The following is a 12942-nucleotide window of genomic DNA, read 5'->3' as shown; positions in this document are numbered from 1 at the left end:
GTCTTGCAGTATAGTAGTGCCAACAAAAATGTAATCTCATTTGTAATACATACTTTAATGAAAAGGCATTGTTTCAAAGGTTCACAAAAATGCTAACGACCCTTTGCATTATATGTAATTAAGCCTTCAGGTTAGGTTTTTCCTAATACAGAGTTTTGTGTCCGAGGTAGTCTGATTCTTCCTGTAATTTCTAGTGCAAATTATGCATTTAAATTGTAATACTATATTCAGGCCTTTTTGCTCTAATTTCATTAAAAGGTAATGACTTAAGAGTCATGATTACAAAAATTAACATTTCACTGTGTCAGTTAATAGACCCATATGCAAGTTAGATATATTTAATTAATGCATCATAAACATACTACTCAAAGTGCTTTCTCAAATAATTTAGAGAATAAAGGCAGATTGCAGGAGAAAATTCTACTTTCTCTCTTTAGTGGTCTGAATGCAATCTATAAATTGGGTAGACATCCTACTGCAGAATCTATAATGGCATGAAATTTTTTTGCACATTTTCTCATCTCTTAAACAATAAAGATGATTACAGTAACGTACTGTTAGTTTGCTTTGTTCAGATACCTGTTTTTCCTGTTGCTAAAACTGTGGGACCAAATGCCCTTCTCCTCTCCTTGGGTGCAAAGGAGACGGAGGGAGGGGGTGGGAAGCTCTCAGGTGGGCCGAAGATGACAGGAAGGGAAGGCAGTACTTGTCAGTGTGCTATGCTCTCCTCCTGTCTCCTACAGGAGATTCTTATAGGAAAGGATTTTACAGGCATCCTTGCCTTAAACACTGTGATGAGTGGGACATAGCCTAGTATAACGGGCAGAAATGTGGCATGAGGTGTTTTCCCAGTGACACAGCTGAAAGGCAATGAAATAGCCAGAACAAGCAGATGCTGCCATTGGCCTCTTCCCAGTCAGCCTTACAGGGAATGACGCCATCATAGCTGAGGAAGCTGATGAGAGGGGGTCTCCCATGGGAACCACGATGTCAGAAATAAAGAGCAATTCGTCTCAACAGAGCGAGAAAGTCTCTTTCCATGCCAAAACCACAGGCATCAGCCTGCTTCTGGTGCTGAAAGATGTATTCTTCCCAGAGCCAGTGGATTTAAAGCCTATTTCTCCTGCATCCATTTGACTTCCTAGGAGAACATGAACCAATAACTCCCAGAGGTGAAATGTGCTCTTGCTACCTCTAAATGATTTTCCCATTCATAGGTTTTGCCTGTGACAGGGAATAATGATTTGCCCTGTAGTTGCGTTTGTCAAAAACAGAACATTATTATGTCAGTTGAGCAATGAACAGCTGTACTGATGAACTCCTCAGCAGTAAAAATTCTACTCTGTCCCATTTAACTGAAGAAAGGTTCAACCCTACTAGTAGTAAATGGGAGGACGTGGGGAAATAAATGAAAGAAATTAGTAGAAGGCCAACAAATATGTTGGTGTATAAGAAGTGTGTACAAACAGTATTTTTCTAGAGATTTGCGTGAAGAAGCTGTGTCTACTGCATATACAGTTTTCGTAGTTCTTTTGTGTATTCAATAAATTTAGTTTTCTTGTGTCTTCCTGAATATAAAACTAAATTTTTCATCTAAGAAAAAGTAATCTGAGGTATCAGTAAGTATTGTTTGAGCTTCCCCTAATGAAATCCAAAGCAAAGTTTTATGAGACAGTCATGTCACTCTGTCTGGTGCTCCTGGTAATTAAAAAGATATCTGATTCAGTAAGGAAACTGGAGAATAGCATAACAGAATGGTGCAAGCACTTAACATTAAAGAAGCTTCAACACTGCTAGGCACAAGAGTATTAGTTTGAAAACAAATTAAAGGCATCCTAGATACTTCTACAGAGGTTTAATATTTAACCTAAAGTGCTATCTGCTCTTCATTACTCTCTTACTCAAAGCTGGCACTTAGTCACAGTCAGCTGAAATTGCATTTGGAGAGTGGCGATAACTACACAAGTACTAAAGGCAGCCATAAAGTGTCAATAAATTGCATAAGCAAGAGGCTTCAGCTGTCTGCAAGCGACACAAAGATGGATTGTCCTACGTCAGAGAGTTTCTTAGACAAAGCTTTGAACTAGATAGGAAACCAAAATTAGACTGTAATGGAGAGATTCCATTCTCAGTGGACATTCTGGTAGGGATACTAAATTAATTTGCCTTGTCCAGGGTGTACAGCCTCATCCGTTACGTTGTAGGGCTATAATGCAGTTGTCAAGATGTACTTGTATTCTTATAACTTTGTTTTCTGTATCTTACTGGCGCACACTGCTTATGTACGAAGCATAATTCAAATAGACTCAGAATTATCTTTAGCAAAAGAAGAGCAGAATATTGGTTTGAGAATAAAGAGAAAAGCATGAGGATTGTTTATTTTTCCCCTGACAAATAAAAGCATTAGCAATTTTTAATTTAGTTCTCTGTATTAAATGTGCCAGATGCTAATGGCATAACAGGAAGGTCTAAGTAGCTCACTTGCTTTTTCTTTGTCCTTCTTAATCAAGGGGAAGTTAAATGATCTTTTTCCACCCAGAAGATATTTGTATTTCTTCTCATATTTTAGGAATGCCAGCAGAATATGAAATCCAGTATACCTGTCTTGAAATGCCAGAGTCAATTAAATGTGACAGGTCCCAGCCGCCTGTATCCCCGCAGCAGCTGCAGTAGCAGTGAACTCTCCCTCTCGAGTGCTTGCAGCGAATATTCCAGTGGTTCCTCCTACACTTGGAACGATGGAAAGACATGCAGCAAAAGGGTAAATCAAATTAATTTTCTTCATTTATTAGCTTAAATTCATCTGAAACGAGATTAAATGAAAAACTGCCAATTTCAGAAAATTTTTTCACTTTCTTTTTTATATTTAAGTTATCACTACACTCTGTTAGGGTTCTCTCCCCAATGTCTCACTCTATCTCACTTTCTCTTCTTTTTTTTTTTTTTTTAAACAATTCCTTTATCACTCCAATTTGCTCACAGTTTCCCCCTTTATTCTGACATTTATTCTTTCACAATCCAAATTGTTCTTCTTCTTTATCTTAATCCTTCCATTCATATTGTTCTTCCTACAGGTTTTAAATGCACTGCAGCCTTCACGCCACTATAAATCATTTATTAAAAATGAACATTGCTATAAATAGCAATGTATGAAATGTAATGGCCTATGCAACTTCTAAATCTCTTTAATAAAGTGGTAACACTTTTTATTAACAGCACTTTTGAGTAACATGTGAGTTCTGTTTTGTTTTAACAGTCATCTGTGAGCTGGGATAAAAGAATAAGCATTGGTTCTTCGCTCCCAAGCAACCTCTCAAGTCCTGCAGATGATCTACCTCCAACTCGAATCAAGGAAAACCATATCTTAGAAGGGCTGAAGAAATTACAGAATCAAAAAATACTACTTGAATCACCTTCAGTAATATCAAAATGGGGTTACAAAGATTGCATGAACTCTAACGAAGGAATTTATTCCCCTGGAGTTAAATGTGGCAGCCATAATGAACAGACTCATTGTAAGCCAATGGAAAGAGGAAGTGTCTGCATTGAACACAACAAAACTTTCACTTACGATTCAGATTCGCATGATGATGCAGATGATTACTCTTCATCCTTACTGTTGCTGCAGGAAGTACCCAGCAAAGACTGCAGGACCTATTGTAACAAGTTAACTCACAGCATTTCTGACAGTCTCTTTGACTGGGGTCCTGATAGGAAACATTTGCCAGAAAGAAGTTCATATTTTAATTCAAAGGAAAGACCTGAAAAATTGACTAGTTCTGTCAGTGGGTTTCAGGCAGAAGTAAAATTGTGCACCAGAACAAAGCTGCCTGAGTTACAGTTAAATCAAAACCATGCTAATGTAGGCTGGAAGGACCTTAATTTTCAGCTTTCAGATACTGATGACAATGAAGTCTTGGATGAATTGCATATAGAAAGCAGTGATGAGAAAAGTCCATCGGATTTATTAACAACTCCTTTTACTGAGTACGCAAAGACCCCTGACATGCTCAAAGTCACGGAGAATTCTCAGTTTGTATCTACTGACAAAGAGGAAAAAGAGATATCTGCTCACTCAGACATTAGGCCAAAGACATGTAATTTCATTAAACAACAAACAGTTGTTAAAAAGACCTCTTCTGAAGAGTGCATTACTGTAATATTTGATGCTGAGGATGGTGAGCCTATTGAATTCAGCTCACATCAAACCGGAGTTGTCACTTTAACAAGAAATGAAATTTCAATCAACCAGCCACAAACTAGGCCCAGTGCAGAATATACTGAACTTATAGCTCAGGGAATAACTGATTTGCAGACAGGAACCAATGCTAGAAACTACACTGCTCTAGAAAGACCCGAAGACAAAACCGAGAAACAGACTCTTGAAGATAATACAGGGAATAAAAATACAGTTGTCCCCATGACCTGCAGTGAATCTTCACGCTGTGGAAGAGCGACTGTGCAAAACATTTCACGACAAAAACTAGTGAAGCCAGTGTATGATGTATCATACAAGGCTAATTCAAGCACTGATGTGCATGCAGGAATCCACCAAAAGCCAAACTTGACTAAAATACCCAGCAGAGGTAAATTTTCCCCGCAGAAAACTGTGATGACAGAGAGTGAAGAGACACCTGTAGCTCAACCAGTGGGCCCTACAACCCTTGAAAAATCACCTTCTCTGCCACCTGTAAAGCTTTCGAGATTCAAAAAGGCACAAAGTCCACCTCATAATTTTGACTCAAAACTCGACTTCCAGATTCCAAAGCCCCCTGCCCATCTTCTGCCCGGCTTGAAACGTCCAAGCAGAAGTGATGGGTCAAAGTATCCAAAGAGTCAGAATCCAGCATCACCACCGTTGCCTCAGCACCTTACAGAGCCCAGTGACTATGGAGAATCTCCAACCAGAGACTTCCACTGTGATTTAGCAAGTGCAGAAGCCCGATCACCATCCCCACCCCTTCCTCCAGGCAGGTCAACTTCCTTGTTGATTCGGCCTAATTATGCTCATTCTCCACCTGTAGCAGTAAAGTTAGGAGGAGCTTGTCCCAGTGAAACAGAGAAAAATGTACTGAAACCATCACTGTTAAAAGGAACTGTGAACTCTGGCTTTCATAATCAATCTCGTCATGAAATACAAGCAAAAAATGTATCTCCTGGAGCCAAAATTGAATTATCTTACCTTCAAGAAAATGCAGAAGCAATTATGCAAAATAACTGTATATCTCAGCAACCCCATAGTGCATGCCAAGGACTTTCCAAAGTTTCCACAAAGCAAGTCTGCCCGAAAAGCCCTAATCAGCTGGGTCTCCACAAGAATCGTGAATTTTCCAGCATAGACTTTCAAACTGCCAGATCCTTTTCTCTGGGTTGTCCTTCACAGAACACATATTCTAGCAAAAAAGACATTTCCAGTGACAGTGGGATGAATCAGCCACAAAAGATGCCAAACATTCCCCCCCCAACTCCTCAATGTCACACAGCAAGCACAAGTGAGCCTTTACTGCCTCAGGTAAACAATTCCCCATTGTCAACACTGTTTCATGGTAGTGAAACTGCACATGCTTCCCAAAACTCTAATGAGAAAGGAATGAAAACCCGTCTCCCTGTAGGACTGAAATTATTTGTCAAATCTCCCCAACTTCTCCGAAAGAGCTCTACTGTACCAGGGAAGCAGGAAAAAGACAGTATAAATGCAGCTTCCAAAAGTAGCGTGAGTTCAGGTAAGTACAAGCAAAATGAATCTCTAAGTGTAACCACTAGAGGTGCAACAGATGCCGAATTAAAAGACTCAACCTCTGATACTGAGGTAAAAAATAGTTGTACTGTGGGACTTAGTATGGATACAGCATCACCTCATTCACATGAAAGCTGCAACTTGGTGGTAGAAAGAGTAGATAGATTGGAAAACAAATTAGTTAAGAGATCTGTTTCTTCTAGCAACAAGTCGCACTTGAAGCCAGCTCTGGGCATGAATGGAGCAAAAGCTCGTAGTCAGAGTTTTAGCATTCATACAGGGGAAAAACCATCTGCCCCTGGGACAGAAGGTCTAGGAAAAGTACGGACTCAGATTATTACAAACACTTCTGACAGAGGAAATTCTCTAACAAGGCAGAACTCAGCCATGGAAGGGCTTCAAATCAAAGCCATTCCTGGGTCGACGGTGACACCAGAGACTCTTTCATGTGCTCCTAAAACCACAGAGAATTCTTACTCTAGACAAGGTTCTTTTGGAAATGTGAGTAGTTGCAATAGCCAGCATGGAAGCCCAAGCAAGCTGCCCTTCAGATCTTCTTCAAAAGTGGACTTATATCACAGCACTTCAAAATGTGATGGAAACAAACCATTTTCTCAGAGGGATGCACACAGTCTATCTGTCCAGAGTGAGAAAAGCACTGAAAGTTTTAAACATGAAGCTCTAAGTAAAAAAAGTGTTCTGCCAGCAGAATTGGAGTTAGAAGTGTCAGCTACTGTATCTTCCAAACAAATTTCAGCATTTCAAGGCTCAGATGGAATAAAGTGTCCTCTTAAGCTGGAAGCAACAAAGTCACGAAGACAGCAAATGTCTTTAAGGTTAGCAGAAGCCTCTGAGAAGGTTACCGATATTTTATGTTCACCAACTCAACAACCTACAATAGAGGAGAAAGTCATGTTATGCATCCAAGAAAATGTGCAGAAGGGTCAAGGACAACCCAAATCTCCCACTGTGGAGACTAAACAAAAGAGTGGACCCTCTCTAGCTAGTTGGTTTGGCTTTCGGAAGAGTAAACTCCCAGCATTGAGCAGCAGGAAGACTGATATTCCTAAAACAAAGGTAGAAAAAAAAGATGTAAAAGTTTCAGGATTTGGAATTAAGCAGGCAAAATTAGAGAGAAGAAAGGAAAAAAAGAAAACTGAACAGCACTGTGAAATAGAAAATGAAATCAACAGGAAAACAGACAACGGTGACATTTTGGCTGATGTCATGGAGAGCAAAGTTATGAAACCTTCACAAGACACACCTGATGAGATGGAGAATGAACAAGTCAAAGGTTCCACCACAGCTACATACTCACCAAAAGACAGTTTTATGAAAGAGCTTTTGAACAGGTAAAACTGGAACAAAATTTGTTATGTGTTGTCGTACACTGTAGCTTTACAGATGCTCAGATGATAAATTCAATGTATGTTCCTTTTAGACTAAGAATGCACAGTAGCAATCAGTAGGTACATTTTCAGGACTTAATCTCTACAACAAAGCCCAAACACATTAATGATAATGAGATTATAATGTTGTTCATGTTATTTTGTTAACCAAACCTATGGCCTTTGAAATTGAAGAATGGCAAGTTGCATTCAAACTGATAGAAATTCAAATGATTCCAGAAATCAAGAAACTAGGCAGATGGTGTGTAAAGATAGAGGATAATTAGCTGCATGTTTTAATGTGTTCTGTCTTCATGTACTGTAACTAGCAAACATGTATTTGGTAACTAATCAGAATTAATTACATTTCTAGATCCCACAGCCTTCGGTCACAGAAGAACTTAGCAATTGCTATACTGTGTTTTCACATTTGCCCCACAGCAGTCCCAAATATAATATAAATCATTATATGTGAAGGACTAAATTGATATACTACCTGAAATTGCAAGTGACAGATTTGATCAAGGCTAGTTAGAAACATTTATCACTCAAAGGTCTAGAGACAGAAAGATACAGAGAGGTTACTTTAAACATTAAAGGAATGGAAAAGTAGAGTGATTGAAGAAGGGCAATGTAATTTATCAGAGGAATCACTCTCTACCTGCAGAGTTGATAAGAAAGCAGCTCAGCAGACAGAAAGTGGATCAAATAATGTTTCCTACAGGAGTGTGTCGAAGGGCAGCTCCCAGGGCTCCTCTCTTCTCAGCAACTCTATCAGCTCTCAAGGAAACCACAAGAAAAACAGCAACACAAAAGCTGATATGGAAATGCAGAATCAGACCCTGGTAAGTGCTTTAGTACATGAAAACATTATTACCTTCTTTTTAACTTCTGGATGTGTTCCTTATTGCCAGTACAGACAAACGGGTTAATAACTGTTTATGTATGATAGAAGGATTTTGTGTAGCTAGAGAGTTGTGAACTAATACAAAAGTTGGCAGTTTGACTGTAGGCCAGATTATACAGCTAGTCATGAAGATCCTACTGCTACTGCTGGCAATTCAATTCCAGTGGAGATGTATGCACAATGATGCTATAATCATCCTGTAGTAGAGTGAAATAATAGGACCATTTTCTTTTTTTTTTTTCATTTTTTCCCCTTTCCCTGAAACTTGCATGCCAGTGTTGAACGTCCTCTGAATGTTATAGAAATCATTAAGCCTAAAAAGTGCACTGCTGATGGGAAAAAGCAAAGTATTTGACCACAATTGGGAATATTTGTCATTTCAGAGGGAGTCTTTCAAAAGCAAAAAGAAACATTTGATGCCATCTTTCTTTGTACCATGGAAAATCTCCCCCTTTAATGCCCTGTAGTTAGTTTTATGCTTCAATAAGGTACTAAATATACCTGATACTTTAATGTTCCCAGTGAGTAGGAATGTTACAATTTAGAAGAAAAATCATTTTACTTTCTCTTAGCTGCTAGATTCTGGTTCTTCAAAGCTTAAGTGAGAGGCTTACTTTCCTGCATCAAGAAATGTACAGACAAAGTCAAGGATTGTAGCAGCAAGTCAGACTGAATGAGTGCCCTGCCTTCTGAAGCTTCTAATAATTAACCTTATAATTTAGTGAGCGATATCTTGCCCAGCAAGGGCCTTTCCCAAGATGTTTTCAAGTTGAAGCACCAGCAGCACGGAAATGCTTTGACCTGATGAGCATTTTTTCCTCATTCCTGATAGCTATATTCACTATATTATTATGATGATTATTAACAATAATCACAATTTTTACAAATTTGTGTCAAATGTAATACTGAACATGAAGCTGAGGCAATTACTTTTGTTCTGATAAAACTGAGTTGCTGAAGTACAGCACATGCAACTATTTCATCTGAGAAAATTTGAAATACAAATTCTTTGGGAAGTGTTTCAAGGGTAAAACAAATTTTGAAGAGCTTCAAAAAGCTTTGTAATGGGAACTGCAGAAACTCTTAGGTTAGTATTGACATTTAGGATGCTTAAGGTTAAAGTATCCCACACATGGTTTCAACTTCTGTCAAATGTTTTTTGCACTTTAATGTGGATATCTTTCGTAAGAACATCTGCAAGGTCATTTTTTAAAACTTACAGGGAACATATGCAGAATGAATGTGTTTGAAAACTTTTTCCTCCTGGCTCTTGTGGTATCATCTGTTCTGTGAAAATGTAGATGTCTCCTGCATTATAAAACCACAAATTATAAGCATATCTGAGGCTGTCCTTGTAGTGTCACTGAAAGGAAAGAGAGAGAATGAAAGTCTGGAAATGTGCAATATGCAGGAAATTCAATCCAACTGATCTAGAACGTTGATAGCAAAGCAGAGCCCCTTATCAGAGCCACTCAGTTTAACTATGCCCCATTTAATATGGTCCTGACAGCTTAGGGTATCTCTTCACTGTACAAAAGTACAAAAAACCCTACACATTGCTTCTGCAGTCTCTTTCTAACTTACTATTTTCTAACGCTGCAATAATTTGCTGTGCTTTTTGTCTGTCATTTTGCGAAGCCTTTCTAAATGCAGCAATAATAGTTATTTAGGACTTTAAATCTTCAAGAAACACTTTGTTTTATCAGGAAACAACAAAGATTATCCTTAGTACACATAAATAATGGAGAAGTGTTAATTATACTGTTTAGTTCTTAAGAACATGTTAGTCATTGGGAAAAGGCACTACCTGTCCTATACCATATACTATTTTTTCTGCTGGGAATCAAAGTATTTTTTGTATTATTTTTGAAACTTACATTTCATTGTATACTTCATCATTTTTAGTTTCATATTGTGTTTTTTGGGATGCTTAATTCCTAAAAGAAATACCTAGTTCCAAAAGACTGAGGGCATGTAGAATAACAAGATTAAAAACGCGCTTACAGCGCTTAATGCTAGTTTATGAAAGAGATATAACTTAAGATTCCACAGTATGTGATATTTCATCATGTCCTCCAAACTTCTTCAACAAAAACAATGGAAAATCTTGAAATTCAAAGTTCATGCATCTTATTAGTATGATTTCCAGTTATTCTTTGGTATCTGTTTACTTTGAAGCAGGTTGCAAAGGACTGGGAGATAGCTGTGACTGAAAACAGTTGGATGCAGTGGAATGGACTGTTGTGAATTATTTTGCTTGTAAAAAGACAAAATTAATGCTTTTGGAGAAAACAGTATAAATCTTTTGAAAAGCCCTAAACTAAGAAGTTTTCTTTCATTTTTTGAACAATGCGGGGTGCATTCAGTCATATAGGTTCAGTGTGGAAGCTGCTGTATTTCAAAACTGCGTATCATATATATATTGCTTCTTTAAATCCTGGCTATAACATTTTCTAAAAATAATTTTCTGCCAAGTTTTTCCTTTAAAGCCTATTGAATTTTTGATGATGAAATCTATTCTCTTATGACGTGCCACGTAAAGACTTGGGGCACTATTATGCCATAACATATGCACCAATTACCTCTGATTTCTGTTCATACAAAGAACGTTACTGCTAGACTGCCACTGAATTTATGGAAAAAGCAATGTTCCACCAATGGTGGCCTTGTGCATTCACCTTCAGAGGGATATGCTTCCCGTTAGTGTTCATCAAAAAAAGCACTTTGCTCTAAAGGCCAGCCAACAGAAATACATAATCCTTTAGCCCACACCAAGGATATTCCATATTCTCCAATACTTTTTCATGTCCTTGGCTGGAGCTTAAGGTGAGATGCAATCATTTTCTGTGCTGCACTGCTTCATTTCATCTTTGTGATTTTATTACAGACCAGCGTAATTTAGAAAAGCCATGGGCTTTACTTTGTGAGGTGAAAGTGTGGCACCAAAAAGCAGGAGTTTTGTGCAGCGCTGTCTCTCTGCAGTCTGTGTGTTTGGGGAATACCCAGAGATCTATCCTAATATTGTGAAATGTCACATCAGCAGCAAGCCACAGACCACCATGCAGTCTGCAAATGTGAGAAATTGTTCTGCCCGTAATTTGATGCCAAATGATTACATGCTCTTCTCTTCATTTTCCATAGCCTGGAGAGCATCACTTCCAAAGAAAAAAAAGATGTAATCAAAACTCTGGGATTAAGAGATCTGTAAATATAGAGATCAAGTCTTTCATGCCTTACTGAGGCGAGTCACAAGAGGTCAACAGGGCTACGTGTGTAAGCCAGACAAGCAGAATATATACTATGATGAAAGATATGTCAGGCAAGCAATGATAAATTCTACTGGTTTAAATTACAAAACATACTTAACGTTATTGTGAGTGTGCTGCAAGTATTTTCAAACAGCAGAGTGATTAACAGATAATTTAAAATCTCTGAGATATTGAAAGTAATTTTTTCTGCAGTGCTGGCTTTACTCCTCTCAGCACCCTGAAAGTGTCTTCATTCCAGTTTGATTTATGTAGCGTGGCAGAAAAATATGTCCCTGGATCTGAATTATGGCCACTGATGGCATGTAATGGAGGGGGTTTTCACTATATTCTAGGAAATACTCAGATTTTACATACACTTGGGAAGTAAGAGTGCAGGAGAACAGAACAAAAATAAGCCTTCAGCTGAAAAACAGAATATCTGGTGGGTTTGAATAACACGTACTTGAAGAACACATACAGGCACTTAATTTGCACTGCATTCTTAAACAACGTTTTTTCCCTCTGTTTAGCTAATAAATGCTTTTAAACAGAGGTAGAAAGCAAAGCACCAAAGTTCAGCAAACTGAACTAGACTGATGCCACATCACATTTTAAGTTCACATTGTAGAATTGGAAACATGACATTTCTAGAAAGAAACAAAGAAGTCAGGAGTCCTGAGCATTTTTTTTCATATGCAGATAAAGACTTTTCCTTTTGAGGATTTGTATCTTCCAAGGGTATTTTTTGACTGCTGCATATTGTGATTTTGAATGAAATTGAGACAGATTATATACTTCCACTCTTGTCTGTCCTGTAACTTTACTCTGTTTTATTTCTGAAAAGATACTCTGTAGGTATCATGAAGCAAAATAAACAGAGTCACAGATGTTCTTCACTTTTGTTGTTGTACTATGTACAGGCCAAAGTAGTCACAGAAAACCTGCAAGAAGAAGAGGAGGACACCATGACAAGGACTACATGTCAGAGTCATGTGATAGGTACAAAATTATATTTTACACTGGATTTTATTGCTGTCTCAGTTCTTGGAAAAAAAATATGTTTAATGCTTATTACTTTATTTGTTTGCCCACATAATGTCAAGATTATCATTCATTTAGCTCTATTCCTGAATGGCCAGACTTCACCAGCTCGATCAAAGATGAGTACAGACCATTACCGATAGTGGAGCAGAACAGTGCCTGACAGAAGGGCTTTGGAGTCTGACCATGAAAGATCATTTCAGCTTCCCAAACTAGTGGGTTATATGTAATGGCTTAACTCAAAGATTGCTGTGCATCGTATTTTCAGTGGGAATAATACCGATACACTGTAGCCCTGTCATTTGGCCTTGAATTGGTAAAATTCAGAATAGAATTCAGAATAATTATAGTAATAAGCTAAACTAGAAGAAGTGGCAAAACAGCTGTTCAGAAGACCTTAAAGCTGTCACCGTAAATACAGTGCCCTTGCTCTATGCTTTTCAGGAGTGCAGCACCACCCACCTTGCTTCTTGACTGGCACATGATAATTTTTTCCCTCAGTACACATTAAAATACCTAATAGGCAATGGAGGACAGAACAGAAGTCTGTCTGGGATCTGTATTAGAGCAGTGTGTCACTAATATAAGGAGCTGACTGAACAAAAATTATTCTCCTTTATC

General features: G+C 38.1%; 1 protein-coding gene across 1 annotated transcript in view; it reads left to right on the top strand.

Moving 5' to 3' along the window:
• Positions 1-12279, top strand: part of NCKAP5 (NCK-associated protein 5) — a gene marked incomplete at its 3' end in the record, with an annotated part of 88207 nt that extends 75928 nt beyond the window's left edge. Inside the window, exons 7-10 of the mRNA XM_009878880.1 lie at positions 2570-2761; positions 3257-7089; positions 7793-7970; positions 12201-12279. Of these exons, the coding sequence (XP_009877182.1) occupies positions 2570-2761; positions 3257-7089; positions 7793-7970; positions 12201-12279 (4282 nt within the window). The remainder of the gene's footprint in view (positions 1-2569; positions 2762-3256; positions 7090-7792; positions 7971-12200) is intronic.
• Between the last annotated feature and the right edge of the window lie 663 nt (positions 12280-12942).

The sequence above is a fragment of the Apaloderma vittatum genome, unplaced genomic scaffold (genome assembly GCF_000703405.1).
Source record: "Apaloderma vittatum isolate BGI_N311 unplaced genomic scaffold, ASM70340v1 scaffold9881, whole genome shotgun sequence".
NCBI classification, from domain to species: Eukaryota; Metazoa; Chordata; class Aves; order Trogoniformes; family Trogonidae; genus Apaloderma; species Apaloderma vittatum.
This window is presented reverse-complemented; position numbering and strand designations above follow the sequence as displayed.